Source organism: Natrix helvetica (assembly GCF_964273705.1).
Source record: "Natrix helvetica genome assembly, chromosome: 6".
Lineage (NCBI taxonomy): Eukaryota > Metazoa > Chordata > Lepidosauria > Squamata > Natricidae > Natrix > Natrix helvetica.
This window is the reverse complement of record NC_138553.1, coordinates 528,670-552,047: the sequence shown is the minus strand read 5'-3', so window position 1 is coordinate 552,047 and position 23,378 is coordinate 528,670. Positions and strand designations below refer to the sequence as shown.

Below are 23,378 nucleotides of genomic sequence, written 5' to 3'. Positions count from 1 at the left end.
TCCGTCCTGCGGGCAAAGGGGCTGCGGAGTCCCGGCCGTTGCCCCGCTTTCCTCGCTCCAGCAACCCAAGAGGTGGGGGGACCGTCGCGGGAGACCCGAGATCCCCAACTGGGGGACCTTCGAGTAGCGGTTCCGCCTGGAGACCCCCGTAAGCGCCCCGCCTCCTCTCAAGCACGTCCGAAGGCGCCTCCCCCCCCCCACCCTCGTAGAAGGCGAAGTGGGCCGCCTGAGGCGTTGGACGGGCCGGGCAGGGGTTAGACTCGGGGGAGGGGCCGCCCGCTTCCTCTTCCCAACTAGGCCGGCCGCCGCCCCCGCCGGGTGTCCGGTTACAGGAGGGCCGCCGGGGGGAAGGAAGGGCCAGCGGGCCGCGGCGACCGGGTTTTTCCTCCCGCGCGGACAGAGCGGTCTCCCCGTCTGGCCGGTGAGATCCGGGGCTGCCCTGGGCGGGGGTCCCTGGCTCTTCGGCTCGCGCGGCGTGGCTCGCCCGGGGAGGCAGGAGGGGGCTCCAGCTTAGCCGGACCCCTCCCCCTCGGAGTCCTTCAGTCCCCCGTGGGCTCCCTCTCCCCCCCCCCGCCGCCCCTAGCCGCCCAAGTGTCCAGGGGGGAGGGGCTCAGAAGCTGCCCGTGAGTTCCCCCCCCTTCCTAAGATCAAAGCTCCTTCATCTTGAGAAGACAGAGGTTGGGCGCCTGATTGCTTCTCTGGCCAAAGTCCGAAGATTCGCTCTTCCAAAAGATTCGCTCCTTTTAGGGTTTTGGATGCCTGAAGATCCCGCCTCCCACAGCCCTCGTTTGTTACAGCTGGAGCCCCCCAGGCTGTCGCCCAAGAGAGAGTCCTTCCCTTCTGGAGCGGAGCAGAGCGGCTGGAGGCGGCTTTCCTAGGGCAGCTGCGCTGGCAGAATCCGGGGGAGGGGGAGGTCGGGGGGTCTGCCTGAAATCCCTGGGTAGGGTCTTGCTCAACCAGCGGCATCCGGGGACAGCCAGGACTCCTGTTTCCTGATGGGAGGGTGCAGCCAAAGGGGGGGGCTGGCTGGGTGACAGCCTTTTGTTCATCTCCAGCAGGATGGGAGGGGAGGTAGGAACACCCGAAAACCCTGGGCTGCAGAGGAAGGGTCCGGAGTGGGGCATGCAGAGGTTAGGGCACCTGCCGCCAGGCTCTGCTTCAGACCTGCTCTGAGTAGGCCGGTCACCTCCCCCACCTCCAGAAATGCTGGGCCAGCAGTGAAGAGATGGGTGGAAGGAAGGAAATAAGGAAGAAATTAAGGAAAAGAGGGAGGGACATGAATGGATGGAAGAAACAAATGAAGAAGGAAGGAAGGGTCCCTGAGTCACCTCAACTGGAGTGGCTTCCTGCTGCCCCTCCCCATCTCCCTCCATTCCAGGGTGGGGTGGGTTGAAGAGGAGGCAGCAGGGATGGACGGGGGAATTTTGGCTTAGGGCCCTGAGATAGACCTTAAACATAATAAATAATAAATACCCAGCAGCTATTTAGGGGAGGAACTTCATCAGCTCTTGGGGGAAGCAGGGGGGGGCTCTCTGTCACAGAGGGTCCTGGAGGGCCCTTCTCCCTCCCAGCTGGGCTTCCTCTCCCTCCCGCCCTCCCTCCTGGCTAGGGCACCCCCCCCCCTGTGCCTGATGCCAGCCTGAGATGCCAGCCTCACATGATGGAAACAGTCTCTTCAGCCAAGCGGCTCCTTGTGTAAACAGACGGGTGGCTGCAGATCAGCTGGGGGAGGGAGGATGTGGGGGTGAAGGCGGCCCCACAGGAAGGGAAGCTTTGCCCCCAAGCCCTCAGGGCAGCCTTGACTCTGCTTCCTGCCTGTTTCCCCACAGATCTAGGGGCCAAGAGGAGCAGAAGAGAGAGAGAGAGAGCGAAGGAAGCCCTTGCCCAGGTTCTGCCCAGGCCCGAGACACTCAGCCTGAATCCACCTTTCCAGGTTAGTGGGATGGGGGAAGGGGGGAGCTGGCTCACTGGAGGGGCCCCTTGCGCAGATCCACATAGACTCCTGAGCTGGGATCCATGGACCTAGGTGGGCGAGTGGGCGGGGGTGGGGAGGCCTCCAGCAGGGTCCCTGCCCCAGACGATTCCAGTTTGGGGACCGAGAGGGGAGAAAATGGGGGTCCCGTGATGAGAAACGATTCCTGGGCTGGCAGCCAGCCGGGTGAACGGTTTCCGGGGTCTCCTGGCCCCCCTTGTCCTCCCTCCCAAGGAGGCCTCACCACCCCCTCCCAGGTAGAATGCCACCCCACCCCGGTTCCCTTTGGCTGAGCAGAGTCCGGCCCTGGGGCCCCTGCCCTCGGGGACTCTCTGGCCAGCCCTCCCTCACACCACACAAGGAGTGCAGAAGGGCCGCCCTCTGCACATGCTCTGAGGACTCTGCGTGGGGAGGCACTGTACCTCTTTCCTCCCGGGGGTCAATGGGATTGGAGCGGAGGGGGAGGGGAACTAAGAAGCTCCCAAGGGGGAGCAGCATCCAGGTGAAGGAGACCCCTGGCCCAATTCCTCCTCCCAGGCAAGATGGCAGAAGCCCACCAGGCGGTGGCCTTCCAGTTCACGGTCACTCCGGACGGGGTGGATTTCCGGCTGAGCCAGGAAGCCCTAAAGCAGATCTACCTCTCCGGCCTCCATTCCTGGAAGAAGCGCTTCATCCGGCTGAAGGTCAGCTGGGGGCGGGGAGCACACGGGCAAGGGGGGGGGGTCCTGGCAAAATCTGGACCAGGCCCACACCATAGGCAGTGTGGAGCCGTTGGCCTTGAGAGTGAGCAAGGGGCCAGACCTTGGCCTGGCTGCCCCCCTGGGGGACCCCTCCCCTCCCCTGGCAGGCCGGGCATCTGGGGCTGGATTTGAGAGTGGCCCCACGGCCCCCCCTCCTTGCCAGGGACCCCAATTGTGTGGTTGCTGTCCCAGCTTTTACTAGGCCAGAAGGGGCAGGCAGGGTTGCCCTCCCCTGTCTTTAGAGCCATGGGGGGAGGGGGCTTAAATGGGGGCGGGGGGGCTTCTCCCTCTGACAGGGCCGATCTCACAGAACAGCTTCCTGACTGGGGTGTATCCCGGCTCCCCCTCCGGCTGGCTGGCCATCACTGCCGTGACCCTGGGCAGCACGTGGGTCCATGTGGATCTCTCCAGGGGGGTGATCAGCAGAATCCAGAGGCACCTGCTCACCAGGTGAGCCCCAGTCCCGGCCCCTCCCTCCCTCCCAGAGCAGTGGGGCTTGCAGGGGGCCTCCTGAGGTGGGATGACGGGGGGCTGTGGGAAGACCCTGGGGTCCTGCAGCTGCAGTCCCACCCTCTCAAGGGCTCAGGGCATCCTTTGGGGCAGGAGGGGGGCAGGGGAACTCCTGGAGGCAGCCATGTCTGGAGGGCAGGCCGTACCCCCTCCCTCAAGGACCCCGCTGGCCCCCAGGTAGCCTCCTTGACCTCTGAGCCTGAAAAGTCCTCCTCCTCCTCCTCATTTGCTGGGGCAGCAGGGCCCTTGGGAGCCCCAAAGCACCTCAGAGGTCATCAAGCCCAGCCCACCCGCACATTGCTCCTCTCTCCTACGCCATCCCAGCCCCCCTCCCTCCCTCCCTCCAGCCACTCACCTGGCCTGCCCGGACCACCGTCCAGAAACCCCCCCCTCCCGCTGTGTCCCTTCAGCTGCAGCCGCTACTTCAACCTCCGCCAGCAGATCCTGCTCAGCGCCCTGCTCTTCTCCACGGGCGCCTGGGTCCTGGGCATCTGGCTGCGCCGCCAGATGTTGAAGGTGCTGCTCTCCTACCACGGCTGGATGTTCGAGCCCCATGGCAAGACCAGCTTCAGCACCAAAGTCTGGGTGGTGAGGCCCTGGGGTCCGAGTGGGGCCCCTCCCTGGCCGGGGGAGGGAAGCCGCGCCCTCCGGCTCCCCACAAGGCCAGGGGCCCGGCTGGGGACCAGGGCGTGGTGGGGCTGCTGCCCGGGGCCCCTCCCCCCCTCCCTGCCTGACCGCCCTCCCCTCGCAGGCCTTGGTGAAGGTCATGTCTGGGCGCCACCCGCTGCTCTACAGCTTCCAGACCTCCCTGCCCAAGCTGCCCGTGCCCCGCGTGGAAGACACCATCCAGAGGGTAAGGGGCTGCCCCCCCCCGCCCCACAGAGTGGGAGGGCCCGGCTGCCTTGAGCTGGAAGGGCCTCTTAGGGGCGTGGGGAGCAGGGGGTGCTGCCTTGAGGGGGCTGGCCTAAAGAGTCCCTGATGGGATGGGGACAGGGAGGGGTCCCTAGGTGCCTTTGCCATGTCTGAGGGGGGGTCTGCCTGCAGCCCCTGCTTCTTGCCTCTTCCTGCAGGGAGGGGGGGAGGGAGGGCAGGCGGTGGCCCAGTTGCTGCTTCTGGCTGGGTGGGGCTGGGGAGCCTCAACAGACCCGGAGTGTCATGCCCCAGTTTGAAGGGGGGGCTCCATATTCTAAGAGAGAAGAGACCCCCCTCCCAGTTTGGTCTGTGGAGGCTAAAGCAGGGGCTGCCTGGGGCTCTGGACAAGTTCTCTGGGTCCTGGTGGGCCCGGGGGGGGGGCGGAGGAGTAGTGGACCCCCCCCCATCACGGCTCCTTTCTTTGCCTGCAGTATCTGGAGTCTGTGCAGCCCTTGCTGGAGAAGGAGAAGTACGAGCAGATGGAGGTCCTGGCCAGGGACTTCCAGCAGAAGGTGGGCACCCGCCTCCAGAAGTTCCTAGTCCTCAAGTCCTGGTGGGCCACCAACTACGTGAGTTCCTGCATCCCTCCACCCCCACGGCTCTGCCCGTCCCCCTGGTCCTTGGAGCCCAGCCTGCGGAGGGAGCCTCCCGCAGGGGAGTGCCCCCCCCGGCAGCCCCCCAAGGAAGCCCTTCTCTCCCACAGGTGAGCGACTGGTGGGAGGAGTACATCTACCTGCGAGGAAGGGGCCCCATCATGGTCAACAGCAACTACTACCTCATGGTGAGTCTCAGCCGCTGGGGGCTTGGCCTGGGGGACCCCCGGCTCCGTGGGGCAGAGCCTGGCGGGGGGGGCCCTCCCCTGCCTGCCAGGTCATCAGCTGCTCCCTCTCCCCCCCTCCCCCCTCCCCCGCAGGACTTTCTCTACATCACCCCCACGCCCATCCAGGCTGCCCGAGCGGGCAACTCCGTGCACGCCATCCTGAAGTACCGGCGCCAGCTGGACCGGGAAGAGCTTGCGCCTGTGAGTAAAAGTTTTGGGGGTGGGGTTCTTCCAAGGGCCCCCACACAGCCCTTTCCCAGAAGCCCTCTGGAGGAAAATGTGCCCCCTCCAGAAAGACCTGCCTGCCCCCTGGGAAATCCCCTCTTCCCTCATCCAGAGAGCTTCCCTGGGCTTCTGGAGAGGCGGCTTGGCTGAGTTAGGGGCTTCTGTAGAGAACCCCCCCCCAAACTGAAGGATCCATTTCTCCCCCAGTTCTGCTGGGAAGAGAAATTCTCCTGCCTGCCTTGGTGCCAGTCATGGCCCCCATGGGGGAAGGGGCTTGTGGGGAGGGGGGAGTCCCCTGCCTACTCCTCTGCCCCCCTCCCCTTGCCCAGGGCCCCTTCTCTGCTCAGATGCCCCCTCGGACCCCTCGCCCTGTCTCTGCCCCCAGGTGATGGCGCTGGGCGTGGTGCCCATGTGCTCCTACCAGATGGAACGGATGTTCAACACGACACGCATCCCTGGCAAAGAGGCAGGTGGGCAGCGCTGGGGGAGGAAGGCGCCAAGTGTCCAGATTGTGACCCCCATGACCCCCAGGGTTGCTGCAGGGGTCATAAGGGTGAAAAACGGCCATAAGGCCCTTTTTTCAGTGCTTAACCTTGAACGGGCCCTAAATGGCTGAGGAACCTGTGGCAACTTTGACCTGAATCAGGAACTGACCCAGATGGGGGGAGGGGGGTTGGGGGGGACTGGCCAATCATCTCAGAGGCAAGAAAGTTGACCCTTGACTTCGGGACCCCACCCCCTCCTCCTCATTCCAAGCCCCGGAAGGGAGGAAGCGGGTTGGGCGATTCGGAGGTCAGCGTGGAGCAGAATCGCTCCAGCCAGAGATCAGCCCCCCTGGCCCTTCAGGGACCGCAGGGTGTGTGTGTGTGTGTGTGTGTGACCTGTCACTCATCCCCACCCCCCACCCACCCCCAGACTCCCTCCTGCACCTGGCCGACAGCAGGCACCTGGCCGTCTTCCACAGAGGGCGCTTCTTCAAAGTTTGGCTCTACCACGGGGGGAAGCACCTGCCCCCCCGGGACCTGGAGATGCAGTTCCAGCGCATACTGGACGACCCCTCCCCTCCGCAGCCGGGGGAGCTGAGGCTGGCAGCCCTCACTGCGGGGAGCAGGTAGCCCGTGAGGGAGGGGGCGGCGAGAGGGCGTTCCCCCCCACACACACACAGTGGGAGGAGCGGGCACGACCATGGGTGCCCGCGGGCACACTGAGCCCCAGAGCATGGGCTGCCTTGGAGGCACGCATGGCAGCCAGGGCCCCTCTCCTCCTGCCCCCTCCAGGGTGCCCTGGGCTGAGGCCCGTGCCAGGTTCTTCAGCCGGGGCAAGAACAGGGCATCGCTGGACTGCATCGACCGGGCCGCCTTCTTCCTGGCCCTGGACGAAGAGCCGCAAGGCTTCATCCCTGAGCGGGAGGAGAGCCTCAGTGACTATGCCAAGAGCCTCCTGCACGGGCACTGCTACGACCGGTGAGGGCGCCTGGCACCAGCTGGGCTGGGCTGGGCTGGCATGGGGGGATTATTTTGGGTTTGATGATTTGTACCCTGCTTTTGCTATTCTCCCCAATTGCTGAAGGCGGTTGAATCGATCCCACACCCTTCCTTCCTCCTCCTCCTCCCCCTTTCCCCCCCCCCCACAACAACCCTGTGAGGTGGGTTGGGCCGAGAGAGAGGAACGGGCTTTCGTGCGTAAGGCAAGACCTGCACTCACCGTCGGTCGCTTTCTCGCTTGGTGCTTTAACCACTAGACCAAACTATTCCCTCTGCATCCTGGGCCCCTCGGATTTCCTTTCAAGCAGGGCACAAGAATGAGGGGGGGGGGACAGCCAGAGCCTCTTCCTCCACAGGCCATCTTGGTCCTGGGAACTCTGCGCCTCTGCTCCCCTTTCCCCAAGACCCCCCCCCAGAGGGGAGGGCCGCTTCCTGGGGGCCTCTGGGGGCTGCCTGGAGCCCCTGCCGGCTTTGGTGCAGGTGGGCGTTCTTCCCCAGGTGGTTTGACAAGTCCTTCACGCTGGTGGTCTATCCGAATGGCAAACTGGGGGGCAACGCCGAGCACTCGTGGGCCGACGCCCCCATCATGGGGCACCTCTGGGAGGTGAGCGGCCTTTTTGGTCCCCTTGGGGAGGGGGTCTCTGCCGAGGGCCCTGGAAGGGCCACAGCCTGTCCATTTTCTCTGCACTGCTTGGGGACAGGCTGGCTGTGGCTGATGGGATGGGGAGTGGAAGGCCAAAGCAGGCTATCTAACCCTGTGGTGCCCTTTCTCTCCCTCCCTCCCTTCATCTTCCTTCCTTCCTTTTCCCTCGTTCCTTCCTTCCTTTTCCTCCCTCCCTCCCTCCCTCCATCTTCTTTCCTTTCACCTTCCTTCCTCCCTCTCCCTGCCCAGTTCATGCTGGCGACAGACCAGCTCCAGCTGGGTTACTGCAGTGGCGGGCACTGTCAAGGGGTGCCCAATACCGATCTGCTCCCCCCGCAGCGTTTGGTGTGGGACCTTCCAGAAGAGGTGGGTCTGGGGGCTGTTCCGAGGGGGGAGCCCGAAAGGGGCTCAGAGGGAAGAGAGTGGATCCTTCCCTTAGTACCACAGCCCCCTCCCAAGAATTACTCTGCCTAGGAAGCAAGTGGGAGCCCCCCCACAACAGTTTCCCTCCTGAAAACATCCTTGGGGGAACGGGGGGGGGGGGGTTGAAGGTTGTTGAGGGGCTCCTTGGAAGGAAGAGATTCTGCCCAGCTTTAAGCTCCTCTTGTAGGATGGGGCCCTTGAGGCCATCCAGTCCAGCCTCCTGCGAAGTGCAAGGATGCCTGTTAAAGCCTCCATGCCAGAGCCTCCCCCCCCTTTCTTGGAGGGCTGGTCCAAGGAGCAAATCCCGCCCTTGTAGAAAGCTGGCACAGGCTGGCACATTGGAGAGCTTCTCTGGGTGAAATGGGAGCTTGTGGTTGTGGGAAGCCCACCATAAACGCGGGACGCTTTGCAAGCGAGGTGGTGGTTTATTGGCTTCTTCCTGCATCCTACAAAGACCGGAATGGCATCTGCTGGCATCGGGTGGGGGTTGGGGTGCCCCCCTCCTGCCCCCCCCTCAGGGTGCCTCTCCCCGCAGTGCATCCAGGCCATCGATGCGTCGTACGAGGAGGCCCGAGCGCTGGCGGACGAGGTGGACTTCTGCTGCTTCTGCTTCAGCGCTTTCGGCAAAGGGCTGATCAAGAAGTGCCGGACCAGCCCGGACAGCTTCATCCAGATCGCTCTGCAGCTGGCACACTTCCGGGTGAGGAGGGGGCGCCGGGCTCTCAGGCCGGCTGCCAAGGGGAGCTCTGGGGGAGCCGCAGTGATGGCGAAGGTTCCCTGCTCTCCTCACCCGCCTCCTGCCCTCTCCTCTCCCCCCTCCCCCTGCAGGACAGGGGCCACTTCTGCCTCACCTACGAGGCCTCCATGACGCGGCTCTTCCGGGAGGGCCGGACGGAGACCGTGCGCTCCTGCACCGGGGAGGCCACGGCCTTCGTGCGCAGCATGAGTGACCCCAAGTGTAGCGTGAGTCTCCCCACCCGGCCCCAGCTGCAGCCCCCCCACTGCCTTTCAGAGAGCCCAACCCCGGGAAGAGGGGGTGCGTTCCCCAAAAGGGGTGGGGCGAAGGCTGTGTTTCCAGGGGCTCTCGGGTCCCATGGATGGCAGCCTGGTGGGGGGCACCCATGGCAGGCAGAGGCCGGGATTAAACTCCGGGGGGCTTCGGGGGCAAGAATGGGTGGGCAGAGCAGGCGGGAAACTTGAGCTCAGAAGTTGGGCATGGAAATTGTGCCACCGTGAACGTGGGACCACCTAAGCAAGGGAAGCTCCTTCGTAACTCGGAGGGAGTTGGGGAGGGGGCGTGTGGTGGGATCCCATCAGGATGAAGAAGGGGAGGCCTCCAGCACAGGAGGCGCCTTGGCAGTGCCTGGAACTGCCCGCCTTGGGGAGGCTAAACAGCTGTTCAGGCTGGGCACCACTCCCTTCTCTCCCCCCCCTCCCCCCCCCCCCGGTCTCCCCATAGCCCCTGGACCGCCTGCAGCTCTTCCAGTCGGCAGCCGAGAAGCACCAGCAGATGTACCGCCTGGCCATGACGGGGGCCGGGATCGACCGGCATCTCTTCTGCCTCTACGTGATGTCCCGCTACCTGGGTGTGAAGTCTCCCTTTCTGGACAAGGTGAGGGGGGGTCCTGGCCGTGGGGCCCCAGGCTTTGTGCTGGGCCAGCCTGAGCGGGTGGCTGCCCTTTGGGCTGCGGTTTGAGAGGGAAGAGAAGCCGGTCTTGCTGGGGTGACCCCTCCTCTCCCCCCCCCACAGGTGCTGTCCGAGCCCTGGCGCCTCTCCACCAGCCAGACCCCCCAGCAGCAGATCAGGATGTTCAGCCTGGAGGCCTATCCAGACTACATCTCCTCCGGCGGGGGCTTTGGGCCAGTGAGTGGGGCCGGCGGGGGGAGGCAGGGAAGGGACGGAGGCTGTTCAGAGGGAAGGGCCAAGGTCCCCAGGGAGGGAGGAGGGCCAGAGTCGGGAGAGGGGGGGAGAGGGGGCTGAGGCTGCCAGAAGAGCGCCAGAAAGACGGATGGACGGAGGGGAAGGAGATGAAGGGGGAGCGAAGGCGGGGCTTTGGCAAGGCAGACCAAGGGCTCCTCCCACACCTCCAGTCTTAGCGTGGCCCCCTCAGTCTCCCTCCCCCCTGCAGGTGGCAGACGATGGCTACGGGGTCTCCTATATCATTGCCGGGGAGAACCTGATCACGTTCCACATTTCCAGCAAGTTCTCCAGCCCTGAAACAGTGAGTGCGCCCGAGGAACGGCGGGTGGGCTGGGGGGAGGGCCAGGGCCGGCCATTTGCAAGAGCCACTCTTGGGGGTCGGGGGCAAGGGTGTCCCTGGGCCAGGGAGCATCCCCCTCCCCCAGGCTGCGTCTGTGGCCTTCAAGGGCTGCTCCTCCTGCCTTGAGTGATGCCCCTTCTCTCCCCCCCCCGTCTCTTCCCCCCCTCCCAGGACTCAAAGCGCTTTGGGGGCAACATCCGTCAGGCCATGCTGGACATAGCCGCCCTGATGGACGTGCAGCCCAGGCGAATGGCCCGCTGAGCCGGGGGGGGGGGGGGCTTTGCCCAGAGCCACAAGGGAGCAGCCGCCACCTTCGGAGGAGAGGCCGTGCCGGGCATCGTGGAGCCTGGCGCCAGCCGGCCTGCTGCGTCTCCCGCCCTGCAGAGCTGCACTGTGGGTGCAGCGTGGATTTGCGGGGAGTGGGGGGCAGAGCGGTTGCCCTGTGATGTCCCTCATAAAGGAGGATCACTTCACGGACCTCCTTGTGTGAAGCCTCCTGATTTTGCCTGGGGGGGGGGCCCTTCTGGTGAAGCTCTAGTGGGGGGGGGGAAGGCCCCACTGCGAAGGTCAGCCCGGACCCAGAGGCCTTCCTGGTTGCCTGGGGGTTGCTGTGCTTTCCCTCTGCCCCCACCCCCACCCCACCTGCAGCACAGGGCCCACCTCCCTTCCTAAGCGATGGGCATCTCCTCCAGAGGGGCTGGGGGGACACGGCATCTTCTTGGGGAAGGACAGAGGTTTGGCAGATGCTGTCCCCCCCACCCCACCTGATGGAGCGCAGCCTACGAGAAAGTCAAGCGACCCAAGAGGGCAGCCTTCAACTGCCATGTCAGGGGGGAGGGGGTTGAGGGCAAGGGGGTAGGATCTCCCCCCCTGCCCCCCACAAGTGCAGCAGCTCCAAAGCAGCGGCTGAGTGACAGATCCTTTGCTCAGAAGCTCTTTATTGTGAGATGCTGGGGAGAGCGAGGCCTTGGTGGGGGGAAGGGGGGGTGGGTAGAGGAGCAGGGGGTGCTCTGGGTCTTGGCCGTGGGAGGTGGAGGCAGATTCAGGGCTGGTGTCCCTGTGGGGCCTGGGTGGGGGCAGCCTGGGTGGGGGCAGCCGCTGCCAAGCTCTTGCAGAGGAAGGGGTTCCGGTCGTAGCAGGAATCGTCGTCCCACAGCATGAACCCTGGAAACAAAAAGGGGGTGTCAGGTCTGGGGAAGGGGTTGGAGGTCCCTCGCCCAGATGGACCCTTGGCCACCTGTGAGGGGGAGCCTGTCACTATGGGGCGCAGGCGGAGAGGGCGGTATTCTGCACATGTCCTAGCATGGTGCCAGCCTTTGCCCGCGGTGCCACCCTGGGCACTGACCAACTAGGTCAGTGGGGAAGCCAGGCTCACTTAGCAACTGACAAAAAAGTTTGTCAAATGGGGCAAAACCCATTCAACACTTAGCAACAGACATTTTGGGCTGAACTGTTGTCGAGGAATTGTGCGGTCCCCTCTCCTGTTTTTGGGAACTGGGGGAGGGTCTTCAGAGACCACTTCAGTGGGAGTCCTTCTGCCCCTCTTCAGTGGAATTCCTTGGGGCGGGGAGTCCCACAGAGAAGCCCAGGGCATCCTTCCGAGGGAGGGTCTGCACTGTGGAGACGGGAGCCCCTTCCCCCGACCTCTGGCTCCGGGCCCTCACCATAAGAGTCATCCAGGGCGGCGCAGGTCTTCCAGGAGCGGCGGGAATGCTTTTCCCAGGCGGTGTAGCCCACGGGGCTGCCGTCCACCCAAGCCCAGCTCCGGCTCTAGAGGCACAAGCCAAGCCATGGAGACTGGTCAGTGGAGGGAGGGGGAGGGGGAGGGGGCACCACAAGCCACCCCCAGCCACTCACGTTGGAAGGGAGGAAGAGCCCCAGCCAGACGTCCTCGCGCTCCCACCATTGAGCCTTGGTCAGGAAGTCGGCCACGGTTTGGTGCTCTTCACGGGTCAGGATGGAGGCCAGGTGGCCATTGTGGCTTTGGCAGAAGGCCTGGAGGGGGGGAGATTGGCAAAGGTGCTGCGGAGGAAGCCGGCTGCCTGCCTTCAAAGTGGCACAACCGCAACTGGTCTCAACCGTGGTCATTTGAAGATGGGTGGACCTCAACTCCCAGAATTCCCCAGCCAGCAGAAGCTGGGTCTCCTTCCCCTGGCATTGCCTCCCCAGCGGCCAGGGTGTGGGCGAGGCTGAACCCCTGGCAGTGCCAGGCCTCCCTTCCCTGCCCTGACTCACCTCAGCCTGCTGCCAGTTCACCTCCTGCTCAAAGTAGCCGTAGCAGTGGCCATTGTAGGAGAGCCAACCGCCGGGGCAGGGGTCAGCTCGGGCATCTGCAAAAGCAGGAAAGGGGTGAGGCCCCGAATGCCCACAGGAAGTGGAACTGCAGAACCCATCGGAGGAAGGACCGGAGGAGCCCCCTCCCCTCTTTCAGTTATGGGGAGGGGGGAAGAGGACACTCACCAGCTGCGAAGGGCACAACCGCCAGGCAGAGCAAGAGGCCAAGGCTGAAAGGGGCCATCCTCCGATGATGAGGCTTCCGAGAGCTGCTGCGTAAAGAAAGAGAAGGCGTGAGGGGAGAGCGGGAGGACGGCAGCCTCAATGGGGGTGTGGGGGGGACACCCACCCATCAGGCCTTCCTGCTAGAAAATAGAAAACGGGGCTGGGCACGGTGCTTCTCTGCTCTGCTCTGACCTTGCCTGCCCAGGTGTGACAGCAGCTGATTTCTTTCTGCACTGCCAAAAGTGCATATGCTCATGGGACCCTGATACAAACACCCTTGCGCAACTCATGCTCAGAAACCGTTGCTCAATTTTGAGAATTTTGTTTTTCTCCCCAAGAAAAGGAAACTGTGAGGATCAGGGCCGAGGGACTGTAGGGGGACAAAATCACGGAGAGGCTTAGAGCTTGATTGAAAATCTTTCATTTAGCTTCAGGGCTTGTAATTTTTCATGGGTCTTCTATTTTTCTTAATGGAATTATTCAAAGGAAATTATTCAGTATAATATTCAAGAGTAATAACAGAACAACCTAGTTGGAAGGGACCTTGGAGGTCTTCTAGTCCAACCCCCTGCTCAGACAGGAAAGCCTATGCCATTCCAGGCAAAAGAGGGAGTAGTTTCTACTGGATGGTCCTAAAAATCTCTGGGGAAGTATTTTGGAAGGATAAAACAGCCAGCAAATAAAGTATATTGGTAATCCTCAACTTACAACTATTTGATGAGTGACCTGCCAAAGTTACTTATGACCCTTGCTGCTTCCTTTTAGCCACGTGATCAAAATTCAGAGATTTGGCACCTGACTCGTATTTATGGCTGGAATTGTAATCCCATTTTTGCAACCTTCTGACAAAGTCAATGGATTCACTTAACGACCGTGGCAAGAAAGGTCATAAAAGTGCAAAAATAACCAAAACTCACACTTGTAACCGTCAAAGCCCCTCCAGGATCAAGGCAGTTGTCTCATGACTTGTGCCCAATTTTACAACTTTTCCCCATGGTTGTTAAATGAATCACTACTGTTGTTAAGTGAATCATGTTTGTCAGAAAGCGGCAGTCATGGGACCCCGGGACGGCCCTGGGAAATGCTTCTGCCGCCTGCCAAGCTCCCACGGGGATGCTCGGGCACCAGTATGAGGACCGGTCAAAGGCTGATCTTTTTCAGTGCCATTGTAACTGGTCACTAAACAAACGGTTGCAAGTTGAGGATTTCTTGTGCAGGAACAAAAGCACAGATAGTCCTCGACTCAACGACCACAATTCAGGCCAAAATGTTTGTTGCCGAGTGAGACATTTGTTAATTTTGCACCGTTTTCTTGCCATGGTGGTGAAGTGACACCTTTGCCCTGTAGCCAAAGGAAAGTTTCTGAGTCAAGCTCTAAGCTGCTCTGAGTTTTTGTGTCCGGTAAGGATCCTTGACCTTCATCCTCACAGGTTTGCTTATCTTGGGGACAAAAACAAAATTCTCATAACTTAGCAACAGTTTCCGTGTATGAGTTCTGTGTGTGTATCGCAAAGTGGAGGGCGTCGGCAATAAAAAGAAGGTGTGGAATTACGGCATGTCAGTTACCTCAGTTGAGCATTTGAGCCCCCCCCCCAGCAGTGCAGAAAGAAATCAGCCGCTGTCACACCTGGGCAGGTAGGTTTAGAGTGAAGGAAAGAGATGGAGACAGGTAGCCCTTTCCCACAATTTGAATGAGGGCAGGAAGGAGGTAAAAAGAGCAGTCTGGGAAATGTCACTTAATGTCGCAGTTGCATTTTTTTAGTGCCATGTGCTATTTCACCATGTCACCAAAGGGCTGTGCGTGTTTTTCATACCAGCCTAGGCTTGAAATACTATAAATGCACATAGGGACTTTGTGAATAGTTTCTGAAAACTGATAGAGCACAAGATCTGTAGCTCGGGGTTGAGCTGTGGGGTCCTTGGTGCTCTCTGAACTTGGGGGGTTTCCTCCGACGTTTCATGACCCAACTAGGGAGAAATCAGCAGTGCTTCTTGGTCATGAAATCTCTCTGCATGAAAGGGAAAGTTGCAGACTACAGGAACCAGGCGCACCAATCAGGTGGCCCGGGTCACCTGAGGACACAGAGAAACCTCCAAGTGGCCTCAAAGACCCCCTCAAAGGAGGCAAATGACCAGCTGTCTTCAAGGACTATCAATCCTTCCATTTCCCCACCATCCAGTCAGAGCTGAAGAAGCTTCTTGGATGAGAAGCGAAACGTCTTCAAAGGGGGGGGGAAAAGTCCAGTTGCCTCCTGAGAAAAGCGCCTTTGGGACAACCAGGACTTGGATGGCTGAGAATCTCTACAGACTCTGCAAGAAAACCACCAACCTCCGAGAGCTCCAAGGACCCCACAATTTCTGGAAAAGTGACTCAAAAATAGTTTGGAGTTGGATTTTCTAGGCTATTGGATTACATATAGTAGTACATAGTTGGGCTCAGGAACTGCAGAAGAAACTGTGTGTAGTGAATAACACAATGTTTTACCTGGAGCCCTGTGGGTGTCTGCAGGTGTTGGTTTTCCTGGATTCTTTCCTTGTGTTACCTACCCAGTTTTCCCAAAAATAAGCCCTCCCCGGATAATAAGCCCAGGCTTTTGAGCACATGCACTAAAATAAGCCCTCCCCAAAAATGTTGCAACACAGCATTGTGGTGACCACGCTCAATGCCTCCTGCATCTCAAAAATGATGAGACCTCCCAAAAAAATAGGCCAAGTGCTTATTTCGGGGGTGAAAAGAAAATAAGACCCTGTCTTATTTTCGGGGAAATACATTAAGAGTCAGGAGTAAATCAGGAGCTTCTTGCCAAGAGCAGCGGCCTCTTTGGCACAGCTTGAAATAACTTTCTGCAGCTGTGATTTGCACACTCAGTTTATATTCTTTGCATGAGAAAAGATATATATATATATACGGACACTTTACACACACACACACACACACATATATATATATATATTGAAAGTGATATCAAGACCCACCAAGGAAAGGGGCCCCTGGGTCAACTGTCTCAGCGTTCTGCGCATCTACCTAGACCTGCACATTTCAACCTGAGGTTGGAGGCAGGAGAAGCAGCAGCAGGTAAGAGAAAGGCACGAAAGAAACAGGGTTCTGAAGAAGGGCGATCGGTGCACTTTGGAACTTTTCTACTTGCATTTCATCCCTAGGGAGGCCGAAATAGATTCTTTGTAATGAAACTTCTATTTTTCCTGGTAATTCCCAGGAGTCAACAAGGAATCCAGGACATTCAAACAAGAGGTGTGTCTGGGGGTGTGAGTGGGACACTCCCCGTCCCATAGAAAGGAATGGAATCTCCCATCCCACTGCCTGCCAACGCCGCACCTCCTCCCCTCCCCTCCCCCCAGCGCCATCACGGCTCGACAGATCCCGCCGCCCTCGGTGCGCAAACTGGCTGCCGGGAGGCGCGGCTACGTGTCCCTTGTAGCGACACCCCCCCCCCCCGTAAAAGTATCCCTATACGAATCGGCCGGGTCGAGAGGCCAGAGGCGGAGGACCGGGGCTCCGTTGGCGGCGGAGCGCAGGCGGGAGGCCAGCCCAGTCTAAAGACCCGCTGTTGGTCGGCTGTGGCTGGAAGACCGGGGCGAAATGGGCGCCAGCATGTGGCGGAGGCGAAGTGGCCCATTCCGGGCCTGAGCTCTCTCCAGCCTTCTCTTGGATCTCTCCGAGGTGCTGAGGTCCAGCCGCTGGCCGTGCTAAGTGCAGCTGGAGTTGATTTGGGGCTGGCAAGTAGGGACGCGCCCCTCCTCCCTCCCTGTGGGCAGAAAGGGCCGGGAACTGGGCCACGGCCGTCTGGAGGGCGCTCAACCCCGAGAGTGCCAGGCGCAGCCTCGAAGAGCCCGATTCCACCGGGGGTCTCGGGGGGGGGACACCTGCTTTTGCGCCCGCCATGCCTGGTAGAAACCGAGCATCGCCCTGGCGCCCTCCAGATCCGTCTCCCCGACCTTCGTCGCTGTGAGTGTTTGGAGAGGGGGGCGGGGGCTATGCAGCTGGGAAAGCCACGGAAGAGCCCACCCTCCGCCAGCCGAGCGCGCGGGCCTCTTGGCCAGGCTTGGCCGCCGCGGCTAGTGCGGGCTGCTCCTGGGGATCCCAGCTGCCCCCTCCCCAAGGCGAGCCTCTGCTGCTTGCCCCGCTGAGCCGGGAAGAGACTGGCTGCCATGCCCCGGGTGCGGGAGGCTTCGTACTGAAACAGCGGGTTCTTCCACTCGCCCCCTGGCTCGACGAGTGGAAGGCGCGATGGGTGGGAAGAGGGCACTCACCGGTCCTGTCGCGCCGGGAAGAGAGGAAGCCCTGGGCAGCCGAAGCGGAGAGAAGAAGAGAGGAGCGGCGTCCCCAGGCTTTATAAGCCGACCTGCCCCGCCCCTGCCCGGCAGCTGTCAGGGCCGCCCCCTCCCCCGCACGGAGAGCTCCGACGGGGTGGTCCCCTCGCCAGCAGTTTGGGATCGCCGCTGCTTATCGGGAGCCCCGCGGCAGGCAGGAAGATGGAAGGGAGGCTGGCTGCAGGCTCAGGGCCCCAAAGGGCCCCCGGAACCCCCATTTCCACATGCACCCCCACTGTCCTCCCCCCCCCCGCCCCACCAGGAGAGGCGGTCTGCTGGCCAAACCAGCCCGAGGTGGGTTTTTTCAAAACATGAGAAATCCTCCAGGATAGGCAAGGGTGCAGACAGCACAGAATGTGCCCACCTTAAGGGTGGGGTGAGGGGGGGCTCCCACAAAGGGGAGGAGGCATTTCCTGTGCGCTGCTTAAACCATCTCTGGCCTGAACAACGCCCCACAGCCTGAAGTGCTCTTTGGTTCCTCCCAGTGACAGGTGTGAATGGGGTCAAGGCCTGAACTGGCCTTGTCCTGACATGATCAGCCCCATGAGCCCCGTGGTTCTTCCTGCATCCTCCCTCTGGCTCTGCCCTGCCAAATTGGCTCACAGAGGTTCCCACGGCCTCAAAATCAACCTCAAAGTGTTCATAAAGCCAATAGCTATGCAATGATGATCAATGAAGTCGGACAACTATTTATGGCAGCTCAGCCTAATCCAAGCAGCTCATCAAAGCCCAGAAGCAAAAATGGGGGGGGGGTTGCATAGCAATACTGCAAATGGAACATCTGGGCTGCAAATGGAACATCTGGGGAAGCATTTCCACAGGGTGGGGATGGCTGTGAAAAAGCTCTCTCACTGGGCTCCCATCTTATCCCTTACTCCATACATAAGATGGTCCCAATCTGGACAAAGCAGAGGACAAGCTGGCTCTACCCGGAGGAGGAGCCGATGGTCCTGAAGAAAATCCTTTTTTCTTTAGCTACTCTTCTCTCCAGCTTCTTTGGAGGGTGGGTGTCAATATATCGACATATATATAAAAAGTTTATCAGAAACTCTCTATGAGCCCTGTGCCCCAAAGGAGCTTTTTCAAAGGCAACTGGACTTGGTTGTTCCTTGAAGGTGTGCAATTTCTCATCCTAGAAGCTTCTTCAGTTCTGAACTGAAGAAACATCTTCAAGAAGGTCCAGTTGCCTTCCCAAACCATGACCCGGATGACCAAGAATCTCCATAGACATTTAGCCCTGTGGCTGCTGAGGTCTCTGTGAGACACCCCCCCCCCCCATTGCCTCTCCAAGGATTTTTGAAGTTGTACAACATGCCAATCTCCTCTTTGATCAGGTGTCTCATGCTTTAGAGAGGAATTTATGGGCTATCGTTGTTTATCTTGCCTATCAGCATGTTCTTAACTGAGCCCAGGTTTTTCGTGTCTGTGCTTCAGCTGTAGAGAGAGAGAGAGAAGGTCTCTGCAGCGGAGTTTCTCTCAGGCTTTCGCCTGTGGCTGCCCTCAAGTGTGCCATCAAAGGCTTGGTGGTTCCAAGAGAAGTCTGAAAGATGAAGGAATGGCGACTGGTCTGGAAATACCACCAGCACTATCGTTGCTCCCCATCTCCCCCCCCATTAGCGGTAGCTTCCTTCCAAACATCAGTATGATGAGTTCCCTCCCTTCCCAGTGGTGAGAAGATAATGCACCAATAGGGCACTCTCAGCTCTCCAAAATACCAGATGTTGCTGTTTTGTTTTAACCCAGGACTAATCCAGAGAGCCTAAAGCCTCCAGATCACTCATAACATTCTCCTTAGGAAGCCCAGATGGTTTCTTGCAGCTGGCAACAAAGGGGCCCGGCCTTCAGTGCCCAGTCCAGACCAGTCCTTTCTTCCCACCCTGGCCAACCTGGTGCCAGATGAAGGGGCTCCCACCCTGCGCCTCCCATTCTCCCTCGACCGGCATGGGGAGGCCAGCAGCATCTGGCACTGCAAACAACATGTAGCCCATACGTTTCTTTGTCCCAGGATCCTCAATTCATCTCCATTGTCTCTGGCGGAGGCAGCCCAGATGGTCCTTGTGGGAGCAATTCTATGTCAAATATTCAGAACTTTAAGCAGTGAAAGCTGCTCTTTTGGCTTCTTCTTCTTCCTCTTCTTCTTCTTCTTCTTCTTCTTCTTCTTCTTCTTCTTCTTCTTCTTCTTCTTCTTCTTCTTCTTCTTCTTCTTCTTCTTCTTCCCTTGCAAAGAGCTGCAACAGGCGAAGGGCTGGGTGTCTCCTGCTTGCTCTGAACAATGGACAATGGGGGAGGCCTTTTGGACAAATCGCCCCCAAAGTCCCTGGGAGTTTCATGGGGTTGACTTCCAAGGAAGCCTAAGCAAGGGGGCAGCCCTAGAGCAAGCCAAGACAGCAAAACCTTGCAAGCTTCTTTCTGCGAAATCCCTTCACCCTGGGGCCCCTGGGGCCGTTTCCCTGGAGACCCTCACTCAGCCTCCCAAGCAAGGGCATTGCCCCCGGGGTCAAAAGCACACAGCTGCCACCCCACAAGGTAAGTCAAGGACTACCTGTACGCAGGATAAAAGGAGGGGCCTTCTCAGGGCAGAAACCCCTCCCTGGGCTCGGCCCTCTTGAGGGAAGGGGAAGGAAAGGCAGCTGCCCTTCGGAGGGCTTCCCTGGGATGAACCCTGGAGGTGCTCCGGGACCCTTGATCTCCCCAGTGTCTCGGGGCTCACCCCCACACCCCACAAGCTCTCTTCACAGGACCCCTCCTCTTCATGCACAGCGCCCCAGAGCCCCTCTCCAGTGTGTGGGGGGGGAGGCAGCTGGAGGGGAGCCAAAATCTCTGCCTTCCTGGCTCTTCCTGACTTGGTCAGCAGGGAGATAGGGGGCTCGGTGTGCAAGAAAAGGGGGAGGGAGATGCACACACAAACCCCGTCTTTGGCACCGGGACCTGCTGGCGGGAGACGCAACCACCCAGGCCTTCAGCTGCCAGCGCTCCCACCGCATGAAACACCTGCACTTGGATCCCTGGCGAGAGAAGAGGAGGGGGAGAGAAGGGGGCCAGGTGGGAGTCTTTGTTGAGCCACGTCAGCCATGCTCTGCTGTGCATCACAATTGCAAGCGTAATTCCCATGTTCCTTTTCTTTTTCTCTTCCCCTTTCCCCCTTGTTTTCATTTGTACGTCTGCATTTCATATTTTCATAAATTAATGAAATACCCAAACAGACAATTGCAAGTGTTCCATCCCAAGACACGGTGCTTGGATTTACTTTATTATTTTTCTATTTATGTATTTGCATCCTGCCTTCCTTGGCCTCTTGAGAGAATCGACCCAGCACTTCTGCTTGCCCTCCTCCCCCGCTGCCCCCACCCCAGAAAGGGGGAAGGGAGGAGGTCCAATTCTCTGTCCAAGGGAGCCAGGAAGGCCCCCAGCTCAGCTCCTCCTAGCTGCAGAACGGCTTGGCTGCTGAGGATAAAATCCTTCCAAGTCCACATGGCAGGAGAGGAGCAGGAATGCTGCACTCGGAGTTGCCAACTCGCAAAGCGTGTGCTCAAAACCCAACTCCAGGGCTTATGTAAGCCCCAACCAAGAATGCACAGCACAAACACACCAGGTTTTATCCAGCCAGAGGCCCTTCTTCTATATACAATAGTTCCCATTCTTGGCCAGTTTCAGTGGGAGGACTTAAAACGCTGGCTGGGGAATTCTGGGAATTGAAGTCCAGCCACCTTGGCTGAGGAATATGTGCCGTGTGACCCTGCAACAGCTGGATTCTAGGCACGCTGAAGTCAGGAAGGGTCCGGCTTCAAGATGTGCTGCTTGATTTGGCTTTGGAACAGCTGGATTGTCTTTTAATGTGGGACAGGTTCAGCTAAAGCGATTGATGGATTTTCCCCGCTCTTCCCTCCTTCCTGCTGAGAAGCCAACTCCCTCCCCCTCTGCCTGGGGGGAGGGCAGGACGCAGTGGGGTGGGGTGGGGTGGATAAGTGGATGTGCGTGCTGGGAACTGCCTGCTTAGCCCCCTGTCCATGTCCAGGCCTTGCTCCATTCTGTCCAGCGACTGCTGAGGACGGCATAGCACCTCCCGGAGGAGTCCAGGATCAGCCTTGCTCACCAGCTGCAGGTCTGGGAGGGGGAATCCCCTCGTTTGGGTGTCAGCAAAGCTTCCCAGGGCCTCTGTGGGGCCAGGACTCTCCGCCCGGACCACTCCTGGGCCTCCACTTACCATCACAATTAAGGGCAACTTTCCCACTGCTAAGCAAGGCATTTCCCCGGTGAGTTTGGCTCCATTTTCCTGCCACAGTTGTTAAAGGAACCATTGCGATTGTGAAATTAGTAGCCTGGTTCTTCAATGTCCCCGTTGATTTTGCTGGTCAGAAGGTCACAAAAGGGGCTCCAAAAGTGACACCAGGACACGGCCCCTGTCGTAAATACGAGTCAGTTGCCCAGTGGCTGAATTTGGATCACCTGACCACAGGGATGGTGCCACGCCACCAGGGTGAAAAATGGCCCTCGGTCACTTTTTGCAGTGCTGTTGTAATTTTGAAAGGTCATTGAATGAATCATTGTAAGTTGAGGACCGATCCCAGCCAGTCAGGAAAACCAGGAGCAAGAGGAAACACTCCCCCTTCCCCAATTCTCCCCCCCCCCAGCAGCCACATAGGGAAGTGGGGAGGACAAGTGGAAATCCCCCCCCCTCAGGGCTTGGCCTCTTGAAGTGGAGGGAGGCAGGAGCAGAGGAGTCTCAAAGGGGAGCCTCCGTCTCCTCCCGGGTCACGGTGGCCCCAAGGATGGTCTTCCAAAAGGCAACTGGACTTTCTCCGTTTCTTCCTTGAAAACCTTTTGCTTCTCATCCAGGAAGAGCTGAAGAAGGAAAGAAACCAGGAACACCCAGTTGCCTCTTGGAAAAGCATCTTTGGGGGAAGCAAGAGCAGAAATGAGCTTGGAAGCCAAGTGGCCGGAGGTCCGTGTCCCTGAGGGTGAGGCTCAGCCCAATAGTTGGAGTTGGATGCTCCGCAGCCTGTTTGTGCCAAAGCGCGGGAGATAAAATGCTCTCCCTCAAAGAGGAGGGGCAGCTTCCCCCAAGCTGATGTGCTCCAGATGTGCTGCTTTGGGATTCTAGGAACTGCACACCAGCAAGCCTAGGGGCGTCAGGGGGGAAACAGCCCTACATTAGCCTCAGGTGAGGAGACGGGAACGGGGTGGGTGGGTTCTGCCCTTGTTGGAAGGGTTCCTGGCCCCCGCCCCCCATCCCAATCCCAATCCCCACAGATGCACCTCCAGTAGCAGAGAGAGGCAGGAGGAGCGGATTAAAGGACGATTAAAGGCCTGGAGGCTAAAACCCATGAAGAGCAGTTGCAGGAACTGGGCATGGCCAGTCTGGAGAAAAGGAGGACCAGGGGAGACAGGATAGCAGCCTTCCGGTATTTGAGGGGCTGCCACAAAGAAGAAGGGGACAACCTCTTCTCCAAAGCACCTGAAGGCAGGACAAGGAGCAGTGAGTGGAAATTAATCAAGGAGAGAACTAAGGATGACAATTGGAACAATTAACCAGTGGAACAGCTTGCCACCAGAAGTTGTGGGTGCTCCATCACTGGAGGCCTTTAAGAAAAGGCTGGGCAACCTTATGGTAGAGAGTCTCTTGCTCAAGCGGGGGGAGGGGGGCTGGACTAGAAGACCTCAAAGGTCCCATCTAGCTCTATTCTGAATCTGAGTTGGTTTTGTGCCAAAGGCCTGGAGGTTTTCAAGAGAAGGCAGGCGGCTCAGCCTGAGAACAGAGAACGTGGGCGGGAAAGGGGCAAATGCTGGACTGCCCAACCTGCCTTAGACATAGAAAGGAGAGATGGAGAATTGGGGGGATTTATTCCTGAGGCTGCAGGACCGGCTGCTGAAGAGGCGCCCCTGCGTCATCCTCCTCCTCCTCCACCCAGGAGGAGGGACGGCCCCGCCTGACCCAGCCTGCCACGTCTGGAGATTCCATCCTCAGGACGGGGAGGAAGGCCAGAAAGAGATGCCTGGAGCAGCTTGTGGGAAGAGCAGGAGACCAGGAGACCAAGGGCCCTCCAGATGCCTGAACGGAGGGAAGTTGCCAGTGGAGGGCTGAGCTTTCAGGCAGCAGCTGCAGGTGCCGCCTGGCCTTCCTGGCTCAGGGGGAGGGTCTGCCCCATCATGAAGAGGGGCATGGCAGCACCCGGTGCCCCCTCCCAGAACTGCAAGCCAGGAGGGAGCCTGGGAGCCCACATAGCCGGCAGGGGAGGGGTCTGGCTGGGGGGGAGGCAGAGGGGGGAGACTCCCAACCAGGCAGGACCACCCAGCTCAGCTGCAAAAGCGCCAGAGAATCCCTCTCAGGGTCTGCGCAGACAGCCGCCCTCTTCGAAGGCAGGGAAGCCTGCCCCTTTCCTCCAGGTGCGTCCTTGGGCTGCCCGCGGTCACTCCCCTGAAGATGCCTCAGTCAGTCCTGCCCCAGCCGGGCTCCTAGGAAAGCAAGGCTCTCGACTCCGTGTGCAGCACTTTCACTCTTTTTATTTCTTTCACTCTTTTAAAAGCCAAGTGGTTACAGGAGATGAAAGCCAGAACTG

At 59.6% G+C, this 23,378-nt stretch overlaps 2 protein-coding genes across 9 annotated transcripts; one reads left to right on the top strand and one right to left on the bottom strand.

The window, feature by feature from the left end:
- On the top strand, positions 1-10,461 carry CPT1B (carnitine palmitoyltransferase 1B). 6 transcript variants are annotated; one of them, XM_081958054.1, is made up of 20 exons: positions 1-148; positions 1,830-1,933; positions 2,510-2,655; positions 3,023-3,162; positions 3,633-3,810; positions 3,974-4,075; positions 4,566-4,703; positions 4,838-4,915; positions 5,048-5,155; positions 5,565-5,649; positions 6,095-6,290; positions 6,457-6,642; positions 7,162-7,267; positions 7,556-7,672; positions 8,265-8,429; positions 8,558-8,692; positions 9,189-9,341; positions 9,480-9,593; positions 9,859-9,951; positions 10,162-10,461. In XM_081958054.1, exons 3-20 carry the CDS (start codon positions 2,515-2,517, stop codon positions 10,249-10,251), a joined length of 2,325 nt encoding a protein of 774 aa, XP_081814180.1. In that variant the 5' UTR covers positions 1-148; positions 1,830-1,933; positions 2,510-2,514; the 3' UTR covers positions 10,252-10,461. The 6 variants fall into 6 exon arrangements, with proteins under 6 accessions (XP_081814180.1, XP_081814182.1, XP_081814181.1 ...); XM_081958056.1 differs by having other exon boundaries at positions 1-175; positions 1,861-1,933; XM_081958055.1 differs by lacking the exon at positions 1-148 and adding an exon at positions 218-421.
- Positions 10,462-10,911: 450 nt separating this feature from the next.
- On the bottom strand, positions 10,912-16,823 carry LOC309394746 (rheacalcin-1-like). 3 transcript variants are annotated; one of them, XM_081958306.1, is made up of 6 exons: positions 16,762-16,823; positions 12,451-12,536; positions 12,226-12,320; positions 11,848-11,985; positions 11,655-11,760; positions 10,912-11,154 (listed from the first exon to the last, which is right to left on the bottom strand). In XM_081958306.1, exons 2-6 carry the CDS (start codon positions 12,506-12,508, stop codon positions 11,033-11,035), a joined length of 519 nt encoding a protein of 172 aa, XP_081814432.1. In that variant the 5' UTR covers positions 12,509-12,536; positions 16,762-16,823; the 3' UTR covers positions 10,912-11,032. The 3 variants fall into 3 exon arrangements, with proteins under 3 accessions (XP_081814432.1, XP_081814433.1, XP_081814434.1); XM_081958307.1 differs by having other exon boundaries at positions 16,758-16,821; XM_081958308.1 differs by having other exon boundaries at positions 12,451-12,533; positions 16,762-16,800.
- Positions 16,824-23,378: the final 6,555 nt, after the last annotated feature.

What these genes read in the sequence shown, in the direction of transcription:
- LOC309394746 (XM_081958306.1), bottom strand. Translation starts at nt 12,508, where the DNA reads ATGGCCCCTTTCAGCCTTGGCCTCTTGCTCTGCCTGGCGGTTGTGCCC. An exon ending in GGCTCTTCCTCCCTTCCAAC is followed by an intron (nt 11,761 to 11,847) that starts GTGAGTGGCTGG and finishes TTGTGCCTCTAG; the next exon opens with AGCCGGAGCTGGGCTTGGGT. An exon ending in CGCCCTGGATGACTCTTATG is followed by an intron (nt 11,155 to 11,654) that starts GTGAGGGCCCGG and finishes TTTTGTTTCCAG; the next exon opens with GGTTCATGCTGTGGGACGAC.
- CPT1B (XM_081958051.1), top strand. Translation starts at nt 1,645, where the DNA reads ATGCCAGCCTCACATGATGGAAACAGTCTCTTCAGCCAAGCGGCTCCT. An exon ending in TCAGCACCAAAGTCTGGGTG is followed by an intron (nt 3,811 to 3,973) that starts GTGAGGCCCTGG and finishes CTCCCCTCGCAG; the next exon opens with GCCTTGGTGAAGGTCATGTC. An exon ending in TGCAGCTGGCACACTTCCGG is followed by an intron (nt 8,430 to 8,557) that starts GTGAGGAGGGGG and finishes CTCCCCCTGCAG; the next exon opens with GACAGGGGCCACTTCTGCCT.